General features: G+C 41.0%; 6 protein-coding genes across 6 annotated transcripts; 1 reads left to right on the top strand and 5 right to left on the bottom strand.

Moving 5' to 3' along the window:
* Positions 1-1,771: 1,771 nt before the first annotated feature.
* EAE97_011911 (uncharacterized protein) lies at positions 1,772-2,206 on the bottom strand (the record flags this gene model as incomplete). Its single annotated transcript, XM_038882425.1, has 2 exons — positions 1,772-2,077; positions 2,192-2,206. 2 exons carry the CDS (start codon positions 2,204-2,206, stop codon positions 1,772-1,774), a joined length of 321 nt encoding a protein of 106 aa, XP_038726725.1.
* Positions 2,207-2,251: 45 nt separating this feature from the next.
* On the bottom strand, positions 2,252-2,941 carry EAE97_011910 (uncharacterized protein; the record flags this gene model as incomplete). The annotated part of the gene is made up of 1 exon (XM_038882424.1): positions 2,252-2,941. The coding sequence occupies one exon, from the start codon at positions 2,939-2,941 to the stop codon at positions 2,252-2,254; it is 690 nt and encodes a 229-aa protein (XP_038726724.1).
* Positions 2,942-4,456: 1,515 nt separating this feature from the next.
* EAE97_011909 (uncharacterized protein) lies at positions 4,457-5,239 on the bottom strand (the record flags this gene model as incomplete). The annotated part of the gene is made up of 1 exon (XM_038882423.1): positions 4,457-5,239. One exon carries the CDS (start codon positions 5,237-5,239, stop codon positions 4,457-4,459), a length of 783 nt encoding a protein of 260 aa, XP_038726723.1.
* A 359-nt stretch (positions 5,240-5,598) lies between these two features.
* Positions 5,599-6,411, bottom strand: EAE97_011908 (uncharacterized protein; the record flags this gene model as incomplete). Its single annotated transcript, XM_038882422.1, has 1 exon — positions 5,599-6,411. One exon carries the CDS (start codon positions 6,409-6,411, stop codon positions 5,599-5,601), a length of 813 nt encoding a protein of 270 aa, XP_038726722.1.
* A 352-nt stretch (positions 6,412-6,763) lies between these two features.
* Positions 6,764-7,498, bottom strand: EAE97_011907 (uncharacterized protein; the record flags this gene model as incomplete). Its single annotated transcript, XM_038882421.1, has 2 exons — positions 6,764-7,342; positions 7,391-7,498. The coding sequence occupies 2 exons, from the start codon at positions 7,496-7,498 to the stop codon at positions 6,764-6,766; spliced, it is 687 nt and encodes a 228-aa protein (XP_038726721.1).
* A 2,519-nt stretch (positions 7,499-10,017) lies between these two features.
* Positions 10,018-11,083, top strand: EAE97_011906 (uncharacterized protein; the record flags this gene model as incomplete). Its single annotated transcript, XM_038882420.1, has 3 exons — positions 10,018-10,125; positions 10,179-10,692; positions 10,746-11,083. The coding sequence occupies 3 exons, from the start codon at positions 10,018-10,020 to the stop codon at positions 11,081-11,083; spliced, it is 960 nt and encodes a 319-aa protein (XP_038726720.1).
* Positions 11,084-12,360: the final 1,277 nt, after the last annotated feature.

Raw genomic sequence — 12,360 nt, 5'->3', positions numbered from 1 at the left:
CATTGTTCGTTGAGAAAATGAAGGATATCCAATCAACATATATAGTCTCTTCAGAATTACGCATGAAGCATGCAGATTCTACAATGCCCTCACAGTGGTTTACTATTCTAGATATGAATCTGTGCAGATTGCCTGCAGAAGATCTACTGTAACCTTCTTGTAGTTTCCACGAACTCAATTCAATGATACGGAAGTACAACATGGACGAGAAGCTCTTCTACAGATACAGCGCAGCAAATTGCCTAAAGATTCTGGCGAATCTTTGGTTAAGAGACAAAATACTAGGGTGGAAAGTTGTATCACGCAGGGAATCCTTCAGGAAAGAGCAATATTCTATTCCTGGCCGCTGAAACTAGGAAACTCACTGGGCCGCGTAGGATCACTGATAATTCCTGCATCACCAACTTTCCGAGGACATGAAAAGCTACCTAGAACTAGATTGTGGCGAAAAGTGGTTGCGATAGATCCGAGTTATGATGTGTATGGCTATAATTTCATCTCAAAAGATCTTCAGCTAACAGCCATAGAAGTGTTCTACATCCCCCAGTCATCAAGTATAACCCGGGCATTGCCTCTTCCATTACCTCGACCGAGAACTCACAGAGGTACTCAAAACATCCTCAAGTACTTCCCTTTCTCTTTCTCTTTGTCCAATTTCTTGACTCCAACCATCTTCTGAAGTATCACATACCAGCATATATTCCCTGAGAGAAGTTCTGGCGCCAATCCTACTTTCAATGAAGACTGCAATAGTAGCAGCGTATTTGGGTCCGTATTTACTAGTATCTCCGACTACCTTTGAACTTTGAACAGTGCTCCTCCCAAAAACACTCAAGTCCAAATATTTTGTCCGCTATAGCACTAGAAAAACGCTCAATCATGAGTAAAGAGCAGTTTAGCCCATGGGATATCTATTCATGTCGAAACCCAACGAATTTGCATTATATAGCATTCAACTAGCTTTGGGCATGTGATAAATTATGGACTTCGATACATAGATAACCTTGGAACCTCGAAGCCTGGCCCATATCAACCCGATAAGATCCTCCAGCTTCCAGAAATACCTTGCAAAATATAGAACGAACGCGCAGAACGTGTTCATGATAATCGATTAAAATAACTATGAGCTCTGTGTTGGTATTCGAAGTCTTTTCGAGTGAACGAGGGGTAAACCACCCCAAATTGGGCACGTTGCCAGAGCAATTATATATACGGTTGGCTCCTCAGATTATCAGCTGAAATTTCTCCCAAGTTCATGTATTCAATTTTCGGCATTCGCAGTGATGGTAATGGATGCTTTGAACTATCGGGCAGTGATTTGTGCTCATCCGGAGAGCCTTATAAAGCAATCGGTAATGTTTGTTCCCAATGCGCATGGTTCCTGAGACCCCTCTGCAACCTCCTCTAATCTCGGGGTCTGAATAGGCCATGTTCCTTCTATGAATCTTCGAAAAATTAAATGTCCAGAAAGTAGAAGATGATGTATCCGAGATCCTCAAAAATCAAGATGAGCTTCCATATCTCCCAAGCTGGATCTTGCACGGGCTCTTGCCGAAAAACGGTGTTGAAATGGGAGAGGTATTTTGGCCAGGCAGGATGAGCAGCACTAGAAAATCTCTTGAATTTGACCCCAGAGTTCTGATAGAATTACATGGTGTGCCCATATCTATATATTCTTCCCTGTGTTACATATCATGGAAACTGAGAAAGTCGAATGAGGGGCGGAATACCACTGGACTGACAATTGGAACGTATAACAAGCCAAAAAAATTCAATGCCACGTCTCGGAATTTTTGATAAACGTGTAATATTGAGAGTCATCAAAAGATTTGGAGTTGTGATCGATTGGTAGTCGGCCCATTTTGCAATTTTTAAACAATCCTCTGGGTGTCCTGGTTGATTTGGAAATGGATGTATCAATTCCGGCAAAGCAAGTATTGCAGCGGCCACTGCTAGCTCGCATATGGTAATACGAAGTTCGGGTCCAAGGCTGGTAAACAAGTAAATGCTTCGCTTTGGTCGTTGCCGATGTGTTTTGGATCAATTGCTCTGATTTTCCCGGTAGTCTCAAGTTTTCCTACTTGTTCGCCTAATTTTATCCGATCATGGATCACATGTTGAGAATATGGTTTTGTTAAGAGACCTTGAATGACTCCGAGCACGCATCACTCTGCAGCCTCCCGTCACCTACAAATCCTCTCATCATCCTCTCTCGTCTCTAGAGCTCCATGGGAATTCCAGAAGTCTGCACTCATATATTTTCAAGAGGGGCTACAACTTCCTGCATTATGTAAATAAGCTTAGGAGGGGCTCTCGGATCGAGGGTATTTTGGGCCCGCATCCTTTCTTCATAAACGCTTAGTTTTCCATGTATATCAGCCTTGTAATCGTCAAATCTGTCTTTTGGAAGCTCAAAAATAACCTCTTCGAGTTCGGGGAGCCTCATAATTATATGAATCATTATACGAGCAGAGAACCGCCCTATCCTGTCGTTGCCAGTCAAGCTTATACCAAGCTTTCTAATCCTAGACAATTCCAAAAATTCCTCATTCATTTTGCCGTTGCGTCTTACCAGGCGACCTCTATAAGAAACGTTTCTTGCGTAACTCCAAAGACGAGATAAAGAATCGAACCAAAGCTGATCTCTCGAGTAATTTACGTATATCGGGTTTATGAGACAACAGCTAAGTATAGCGTATCCTTTCTCACGAATAAAATAATCTCGGGATTCAGCGCATATTCTTAGAATAGACGGATTTGGAATTGTGAGAGACCCGGAATCAGATTTGGCTTTTGCCACCCAGTATCTGTTATCCGAAAGAGACAAGCCGGATTTTTGCATGTATATTCGTCGGGGCGGTGGGACTAGGGCTTCCCAAATTGCAAGTCGCATCTCTGGTATTTGCATGAAGCTTGTAGACGTTGCTTCGAATGCAGACATGATTTCTTAGATGTTCAAACTCTCGGGGTTGTTGTAAGGTTATGGTGGATTGGCGGTCAGGTAGTTCTCGTTGTGATTGATTTCCTTGGGCGTAATGCTCCCAAGAGACAAAAGTGTATTCTTGAAAGTTGACTTGATATAGGCTGGATGCAATTAATGGTAATAACTAGGTACTTCTTGCTTGAGACCAAGACTGAACAATAGTGGCTTAGCAATAGGTATTTGCAGGGGAGAGGGGGCACCAGGGGGTGCACGGACTCACGGGACAACGTGACAGGAAAGCACAATTTCATACGAAAATAAGTAATTTTGATAATTTCATTAAAATTCAATTTATTATAAAACTCTTTTGAAATTGAAATATATTATTTTTCAAGTATAAAAAAATAATTGATTTAAAAATAGTTTAAATAAATTGAGATTTGAGTTCAAAAAACAAATAATATGTTTTCTTATCAAATTTTTTGGTAAAAGATTATATATTTTTTTATAAAAATATCAATATTAGATTTTTCAATTCTATTTTGAGATTATATATAATATTATACTTTAGATTTATATTTCTGATTTTCAAATAAATTTATAGAAATTTTGAATTTTGATTGAATTATCAAAACAGCTCTTTTTGGTGTGAAATTGTGCTTTCCCTCTTCAGTGTCCCGTGAGTCCGTGCACCCACTGGTGGGGTTTCTTCCGGCTTAGTCAGCAAAGCTGGACAATGACCAGGACTAAAGCGCAAATGCCTTTTGATATTGGGAATAATATAAACCCTTGAGAAAGTTTGGCGATTTAAAGAGATGAAACTTACCACAAAATTGATGACTGCTGCAGACAACATACAACAATCTCCCAGCTCAAAAGGGCAAATCCGTGGAGATTTCCTCAGCGTGGATCTAGCCCACCCTATTGCTACCCTGTAGTCCGCCGGTATTTCTTTGGAATACTGTACGATAGGTTAGAGCAACATAGAAAGAAATCCGACTTGCTGTGGATGGAGATTGAGTGAGTGTGACGGAAGAATGGAATCAAATATACAGGGAACCCGATGTATCCGGAAGCTCTCATCTCATCGAACCGGCACAACATAAATGAGACCCACACCTTGGCATCACCCGGAAACTAGCAAATACAGAGTGTGTGCTTGGATCTTACTAAATGTCAGTTTTTATAGGACTGCCAGGGCATAAAACAGATTCAAATTGTTCTCGTTGCTCGATTTATTCGGTTCGAGAGTCATCTATTGCCTCGCCTATTCCAGAGTTTGCCCACGAGACCTCCGCAAAAGAACTTCGAGGCCCAAAAGTCACAGGAAATACGGCATTTGCACATCAGAGAATTCATAGTCCACATCATTCCTTATAGGGGAACCACCGTATCATTTCTTGCTTCTATTCTCACCACATCACCCTCTGGCTGTAAGTCTCCTCCAGCCATTATCCGGATAGAACCACCACTGCCCATCCTAGTGTTCAAAAGTGCTCAAAGTCTTGACTTAAAAGAAATCGTAAGCAACATTCATTTGTCCGTTTGACCCAATCCATACCAACCAAATGTCGACTCGAAAGTCTCCAATGTCATACAGGTTACCCTGGGCATATAAACACCTACGGGGGGTGGATATATATCAGGGCTTTCCTCAACGAGCTTTTTCAATTCTTCGTCAATGCGCAAGAATTCCACCTCACGTTCTTGAAGGGACTGTTGTACCACCAACAATATGACTCCCTTCAGCGTTCCAGCCTCTTTGATTACTGGAAGAAGTTCCACCAAAATGTCGTGGAAACTCCAAGTTATTGGCATCTGCACTTCAAATCTAACCACCACCCTTTCGACTTTTGGAAAAGTCTCATTTGCCACCGGGGTCGACGCAGTATAACTAGTAACAACCCCTTTTGTTGCTATGGCATACTCCCGCAAGTGAGCAAACTCCCGAAAGAAGAGAACGTCGCAAGAAGGTCGAAATAATATTGGATTCTTAATCTTATAGTCGAGTTTGAAACAACTTGGTGAGAGATGCAGAGCGCGAGGAGTGAAGTTGACCAGGTTTGTGATTTTCTGTGATTTTAGAATTGATTTGACCTCGAAATTAACGATCCATGGCCTCCGATTACCACTCTCTCTGGGCTTTTTATTTGCAAGTACTTCAAGTGTGAAATCGTAATTTTCGACTTCGATGAGTTGTGGAGGGTAGTATTCGTTTGTCCCGGTTTTCTTGAGGCTCCAGAATTTCGGATCCAGCTCTGCTGTTCCTTCGACGGGGCTCGGGCCTTCGTTTTGACCTATGATTAAGGTCGCCATGTGCAGAATATTTTTGGATATTCGAGATTCTTAGGGATGGTATATCTGAGAGAAGACTTTGGTCATTTATCCATGTGTAGCTTCACTGTAAGATGATAATTGGCAGGTGAGATGAGGTTGGAGACACAAATCACGCTATATGGTTCACAAGTTTCTCACTGGGACCTAATGGTTCTATTCCTTGATGCAACGAATTCACTTGAATAAAAAAGATGATATCGTACCATTATCTTGGAGTCTGTGTAATTGCTATGTACTGTTGATCCTCCACCTCGCTATGATGATATCAGATACAGATTTTGTATGGAAGCCCAGAATTCCAAGCTACATTAGATCTTTCCAGTACATTTATAAAGTTCTCATATTATGCCATATCTGCGGCATACTCTCTTCAACTCCCGAGGGAATTGCATCGTCGTCAGACACACAATTTTTGGCATTCTTAGTCCCTTGCTATATCGGCTTTGCAACTCATCGTCCTTTGCAAAAAGATCCATGAGCCGACCATCAATCCGCTCAACAAGTCTGGGTCCAGGCATCTTCTCTTCTTCAGTCAAGAGATATATCTTTTTAAGACTCTGTACTTTGCTGACAAACTCTAGAATCTCGCGCAAAATCTTCTCCAAGATAAACTTGTCGAAATCAATCTCCTCGCGAAGACGGTTGAGCCAGACTAAATATGGTTCTGAGCCGGGATATCCAATATCCAAAGACAATTTGACTACTAGATTCTGCATTTTTGAATAGCATACAGACTCCGAGTCCACCGCACCAGTTTTGGTGATAATAGCTCCCGTATGCTGAACATACTCATCTAGCTGACTGATCCCACTGAATATAAAGGTGTCCTGCGCGGTGTTGATAATCTGAGGATTTGTGATCTTATGATCGAACATGTATCGATTATGGGAAAGAATTACGGCTCTTGCGTTCAAAACCAGACGGTTGGGGTTTCCACAAAACTCGATTTTCATTTTGAACTGTTTCTCGCCGGACTGAACAGTGGGATCGGCACGAATTTCGATTAATCGGGGACCTGAGATTATTGGAACTTGAGACCATATAATGTCATCGAGCTCACGAGGAAGACTTGCGAAGCTTCTAGTGCTGCTAGTGCTGCTAGTGTTGGAGGGATTTGATGATTCGGATTGTGTTTCTTGTGCAGAAGACATGATGGAGAATTGTTGTTATTCTGAATTTTCGGGAATGTTTTTGAATGAGGAACAATAGCTGCAGAGTTACTTCGATCATTAAATAGATGAATTTGAAGAAATTGGTACGGCAAGAATGCAAAAAGCGCTAATTTTGAAGTGCTGTAGTATTATGAATCAATTTTAAAACGATGAAATTACATATCTGATGAATGTTTCGTACAATGATAGATTTTAGTAGTACAGCTTCGCCCATCAAACTTAACCCATTCCTCCCATATCCTTTTTACCTGAAATACAAAATATCTTCTCATGAGTCCCTTCACGGTCCTACCCCTGCTTCTCGCACAATAGCTATCCACACCATAGACTATCAACATTGATATGCCTTGAGGAAATCTGGATCGCACTGGGAGCAAACGAAAACAATTTCAGGAATATTATAAGGCTCTCCATCCCGAAGAGGACCAGAATACTTATTTTTTTCTTGTATTCCTTGCATTCCTCTCTCAAATCGTGCGCGGAAGGTTGCCTCGGAATGTTGATTCATGACGAAAGATGGCTGTACGAATATGGTTTCCAAGGTAGCAAACAACAGGGTGGCACAACACAGCAAAACTGGTTCGCATATGACGCTTGGATGCGTCAAGACGTTGAAATCGTTGGGCATCTTAACGACAATGCGCTTGATGTTAGCAGCTCGCACTCTATCGGTATTCCAAACATCGCCAGTTGAATAGTAGGTGATCTCTGCAAGTGTCAAGCTCGTGAATTTGAGAAAATCCCTGTTACCATTGAAGTAAATTGGATGGCGCATGTCTTTGCCGAAGCACAGTTTGTAATCTTTCAATGTAAGGGTGCGCGACTCGGAAGACACTTCTAGGGCCTCAATCTTATCGTAGGTCGCATGAAAGTCATTGGCAATGGTTTCTTTGCCCAAGTCTTGATTCGCCTTATACGCTCAGTGTATTGTTATGACCCGATTGTTGCTCAATGATACCTGCCAGATCGCTTGACATATCTCCGGTGGGAGATTATGAATTGTCAATGAACCTCCTTCTTTATGAGTAGTCTGCTTCGAAGATAAAGGCGGGGGCTGTGAATCCATACTGCCAGTGGATACGTAAGTACAGATCTTGTCAATAGAGCAAGACGTAAGGTTGGAACTCACATTTACCGCGCCAGTAAATCCTTTCTACACTGAAGGAACTTGATCGGGTTGATACAGAACGGTGATGGTCTGTCTATGTAGGCTTGCGGCTGAGCAAATGACTGGTAGCTGTATCCTGTACAAGGAAGGGTCACAATATTTGGAAAGAGCTGTAAGAGTTTGAAATTTCGAGGATACCGTAAAATGTAATATATCAAGAGTAGATTTCCAGCTTTCTTGCCAAAACACTTGTGTTTGAGAAGGTGGGTCTATGCTGCGCTGGACCACTAGGAGAGAAAAAAATTGATGGTTCAGATTGTGCAAGCCCTTAAACTTTCGAATATGTTGGATACAAGAAGGCTGAGCTGTTGAAGAATTAACCAGATGACTGGGAGCTCGGACCTTGTCTTGCTCATTTGAATAGAAAGGAATAAAACTTGAGGAACAACATATTCATTATCAGTGCTTGGCATGAAAGTTTGGAAGTATTGAAGTAGGGATAAGATCTATATATTTCATGACTCAAACTTTCGAAGTTTAGTTGAGGGGTATGTACGAAAGACTCAGAAGAAAAGATCAAGGTGGGTTGCCATGATTTTCTATATCATTGTTTAGAGATAAGAAGAGACGTCTCTTGAGAAAGGTTACATCTTCTTTCGTCTCTCTACTCTAAAGTGAGTAGTTTCTTGCTTGCCATTAAAGTCTAGAAAGAAATTTGATGAAAAGGAAACTGTATTCAAGAAATGCCACTGAGGTATATACCTGCCATTTCAATCTGATCTGTTTGCTATTGTCAACTAGACCGCAGACTTTAATGAAGCAAACATCAGAGAATATATCCATGACCTCTATAACAGGAACGAATGAAAGCAACAGATCAATCAACACCAATTTTAGTATTTTTCTAGCAGCAGCTTTGACGTTTGGCCACTATCAAGCTGATGATTCAACAACGGTGGATGTGCAAACTCCTGCGTGAAGAAAAACATGAGCTCGGAAATACTGTAATCATGTTCATTAGAAGTGTTGCTATTAGATCTCCTGTGGAACATAGCTGCTTTCTGGCCGAGAAGTATGGTGTTTGTTCGCTGAAGTCAAATTGCTAAAGGAACGTTCAACTGAAGTGACGTTGACATTGATGTGCGATTCTTGAGTCATGTGATCATCATTTTTCGGGTCTCAGCATCAAATCTTGTAATCTTGGAACGGAGCCACAGATGTTGGAATTAAAACTTGCGTGAGTACTTTACTCGTTTTTTCTATTGTACATCCAAGCCTGACGTCGAGGGATCTAGACTCTTGATGTTGTGGCGTTGTGGACTTGGAAGACTAGCGTCATTCGAAATGAGATGCAAGGAATAGCCTTGTTGTGCTTCCCCTATTGGAGTGACCCTCGCTAAACAAGCTAAAGTAGCCACAACATCTTACCGGCTGACAGGTCTTGTTTTAGGCAGTATAATATATCACTAGGGCTGAAATCTGTATACAACTAGAATGACATGGAGAAGCACATGACTTCAATGTTTATAAAGAATCCGATTCAAGGCTACACGAGTTCCAATGGTTTTCAGAGCTCGTTGCCCCCTTTTCCTTTTATCATTGCAAATCCAAATAAGCGCAAAATCAATATATCTGTGAGCATATATCGCCGAGTAATTGACCATGGATAATTGCAAGAATGGATCAAGTTTGATTCTACGAGACTCTTCGCTGGGAGCTTTGTCTGACACTCTCGTCAGCAGCGAGAGGAAGGCCCGGAAGGGGCACAAGAAATCTAGAAAAGGATATCTGAACCAGTGTAGGCATTAGTATACTATAATGAAACTATAACGCGTATTAGTATATTGATATTACAGCTAATACATTTGAAAAAAAGGTTATACCACTCTCATACATATTTATATACCTAATGAATACTAGCAATATATTGAAATATTAAAATTCATTATAAAATATTCATTCCTATTCATATTAGACTATAGAATATTCATCCCTTACTTAAAATTATATAAAACAATCATTCTATAACTTAATATAAATAGAAATAAATATTGTATAATGAATTCCAATATTTCAATATATTGCTAATAATATTAAATAAATAAATAAATAATATTGAATACTTTCAATAACATTGAATTCTATACCACATACATACATACATATTTCAAATTTTTTTTGATATGCACCATTAAACTAACCTGTATATAGATTACAGGAAATACTATTGCCTACACTAGTCTGAACTGCAAGAAAGCCCGCATTAAAGTATTACTCTGGAGCCTGTTCATGATCTAATTTACTAATAAGAGCTTCAGTGCAAATAAAACCACCCAATCTGTGACTATTGCGACCACAGAGGGCTTGGTTGTGAATGGCCGGAAATTCAATCAGCCTACTCTGGGATTTCAATCCATAGATCGTCACCTAATCTTCAAATACCTAACTCTATTCAAATTTCCAGTCCAGTCTTCAGCATGGTCGACTTTCGGCTCTTCCACCACTTCATTCAGGAAGCATACCCGCATCATCCCATTGGGAACGACTCCGTATGGACGCATGAGATACCAAGTATCGCATCGAACGTGAGCAACTTCTTTAACCAGATTCTTCGATTGGATCACTAATATCGTACAAGCATGATTATCTTCTTCGTTCCATGCTAGCATTATCGGCTTCTGACCTTGTTTCTGACTCTACAGCTTCGACTTTATCCCGTAATCTCACCTGCACCGCTATCAATCATCGCATAAAAGCCATAGCAAGTCTCAACACGGCGATTTCCTCGGGAGTCAATTCATTCGAGGAAGGAAACGCAATGCTGGCTACTTGCTTCATCTTACTGTTCCAATCCACGCTTATCTCGGACGGTCTTGTTGAGTATATGACCTTCATCCGAGGTACTATTGCAATAGCGACGTACATGGGAAGTCAGCAGATTGCATTTATCTTTCGTGAATTATGGGGAAACCAAGAGGTGAACTCCATGGATTCGGCGTTGAAGCAGACTCCTTTGATTCATGGCGAGTTCGCAAAGTCTGCTTGTCGATCGATCGAAAACTTGTTCCCGCTGTGTAAATCTCAAGGGCAATTAGACATGTACGGAGCACTATTGATCACAGCTAGATCACTCGTAACCAGTTCTAGAGATGGTAAGTGTCAAAAGAAGTAGATTTTCCACTCAAAAGCTGAGCCAATAACGTAGCGTATTTCTCATTACGATCCATTTACAATGTTTTCTCCATTAAGATGTCGCACGAAGACCTTCGAGACTTGACGAGGATATCCAACGATACTGTAAACGCTATTCTTGCTCATTTGGTTGCTTTGCAGCTGATTATGACGCCTATCACTAGAGTGGAGAGGCTACAGAGAGATACACGTCATGTTGTTCGAGATAAATTCAATGATGGAAAAATAGTCAAATGGTTGAGGCATCTACACGCAAATGTGCCGGACCATATGAGCAAATACTATGGGTGGACTAGATACGTGGAAGATGAGATAATTAATGGAAAACACTTTGGTGATAAATGGGAGTAGTTTTTGGTGTGACTAGGGTGTGGGTCTTCCAGCTTAGTCATTCATTAACCCCCCCCCCCCTTCTGCACTCGGCACGAATCGTCATGTTCTAAATGGTCACACGATGGCAACGCTGTTTTATTTACTAGTTTACATGGCAATTGATTTTTGCCATGATCAAATTCTCCATGTTATTAACTGTTGCGCCTTTTAGACGGATCAAACCTAACCTACTTGTGATCGAACTAAAAGCCGCCTGTGGATACTAATTTATAATTGGACTTAAACTAGTATGCTCTCTAAATCATAAGAGATTTATATTAAAACTGTCAGAAATTTTAGAGCTCAAGGCTCTCTTATGTGCTCCTGCAAGAGACAGTTGAACAGCATTTTGTCGATAGTATCCTCTCACTACCCGTACTTTGGGGGATTTAGGGTACTGGTTATCGATTTTTTCCTGGATGATTGCTGAATCCGAGTAACATCCTCCCAATAAGACAAAACTCACTACTTGTTCTCGCGGTGTGCTGATCTATAGTCCCTCGAGTCCTGGCGTCCAAAATTTTATCGTCCTGCACCCTCGTTCTGCGACAAGAATCGGGCATCAAAGTGGAAATCAGAGAGCCATGGTATTAAATCATGCCCTAGAGTCAAAAACAAACATAGTATCTATTGAGAAGTCAATATATACTGGATTTCTATACTTTGTAAGATATGGCTGAGATCGCGTTTTCTTTGCGATGGTTCGAGAATCATGGGATACCCGAAGAAGGGCTAGCGAGTCATCATAGTAGTTCACTCCGCCAGAGCCTATACATGCCTCCCCATATACAATCCGACCTAGCGCTTGTAGGTTTTCTAAACGAATGAGTTCTTTCTGGTGGGTTCTATGCTGGTGCCTCATACATGTCGGCTTGTTTGATGCAAACTCCCATATTATGAGTTGTATTTCGGCTGGTGAAGTTCCCAAAAGCTTAAATCTGGAAGGTTTTTCCTCGCAAAGAACAGGACGGAAGTCTACTAGAAGAGGCAGACCAGAGGAGGGGATAGACATGAGATATTGGTACTCGGGAAGGGACTGCCATCCTCTGGGCCTGGAATCATGGAAGGGTTCTTCGAGCGCAACACGTAGAGCAGCTGCTCTTTTTCTTCTCTTTCTTTTTTGTTTCAAAGTAAAATTTTATATTCTCTTATCCCTCTGACGGATCTTGATTTGATGTAACAGAGATGCCATATTGAGTTGTAATACTTATTTCTATATTGATGCACACAATGTCGACAAAATCTTTTTGTAAATA

The sequence above is a fragment of the Botrytis byssoidea genome (genome assembly GCF_014898295.1).
Source record: "Botrytis byssoidea strain MUCL 94 chromosome Unknown BBYS_044, whole genome shotgun sequence".
In the NCBI taxonomy this organism is placed as follows: Eukaryota; Fungi; Ascomycota; class Leotiomycetes; order Helotiales; family Sclerotiniaceae; genus Botrytis; species Botrytis byssoidea.
This window is presented reverse-complemented; position numbering and strand designations above follow the sequence as displayed.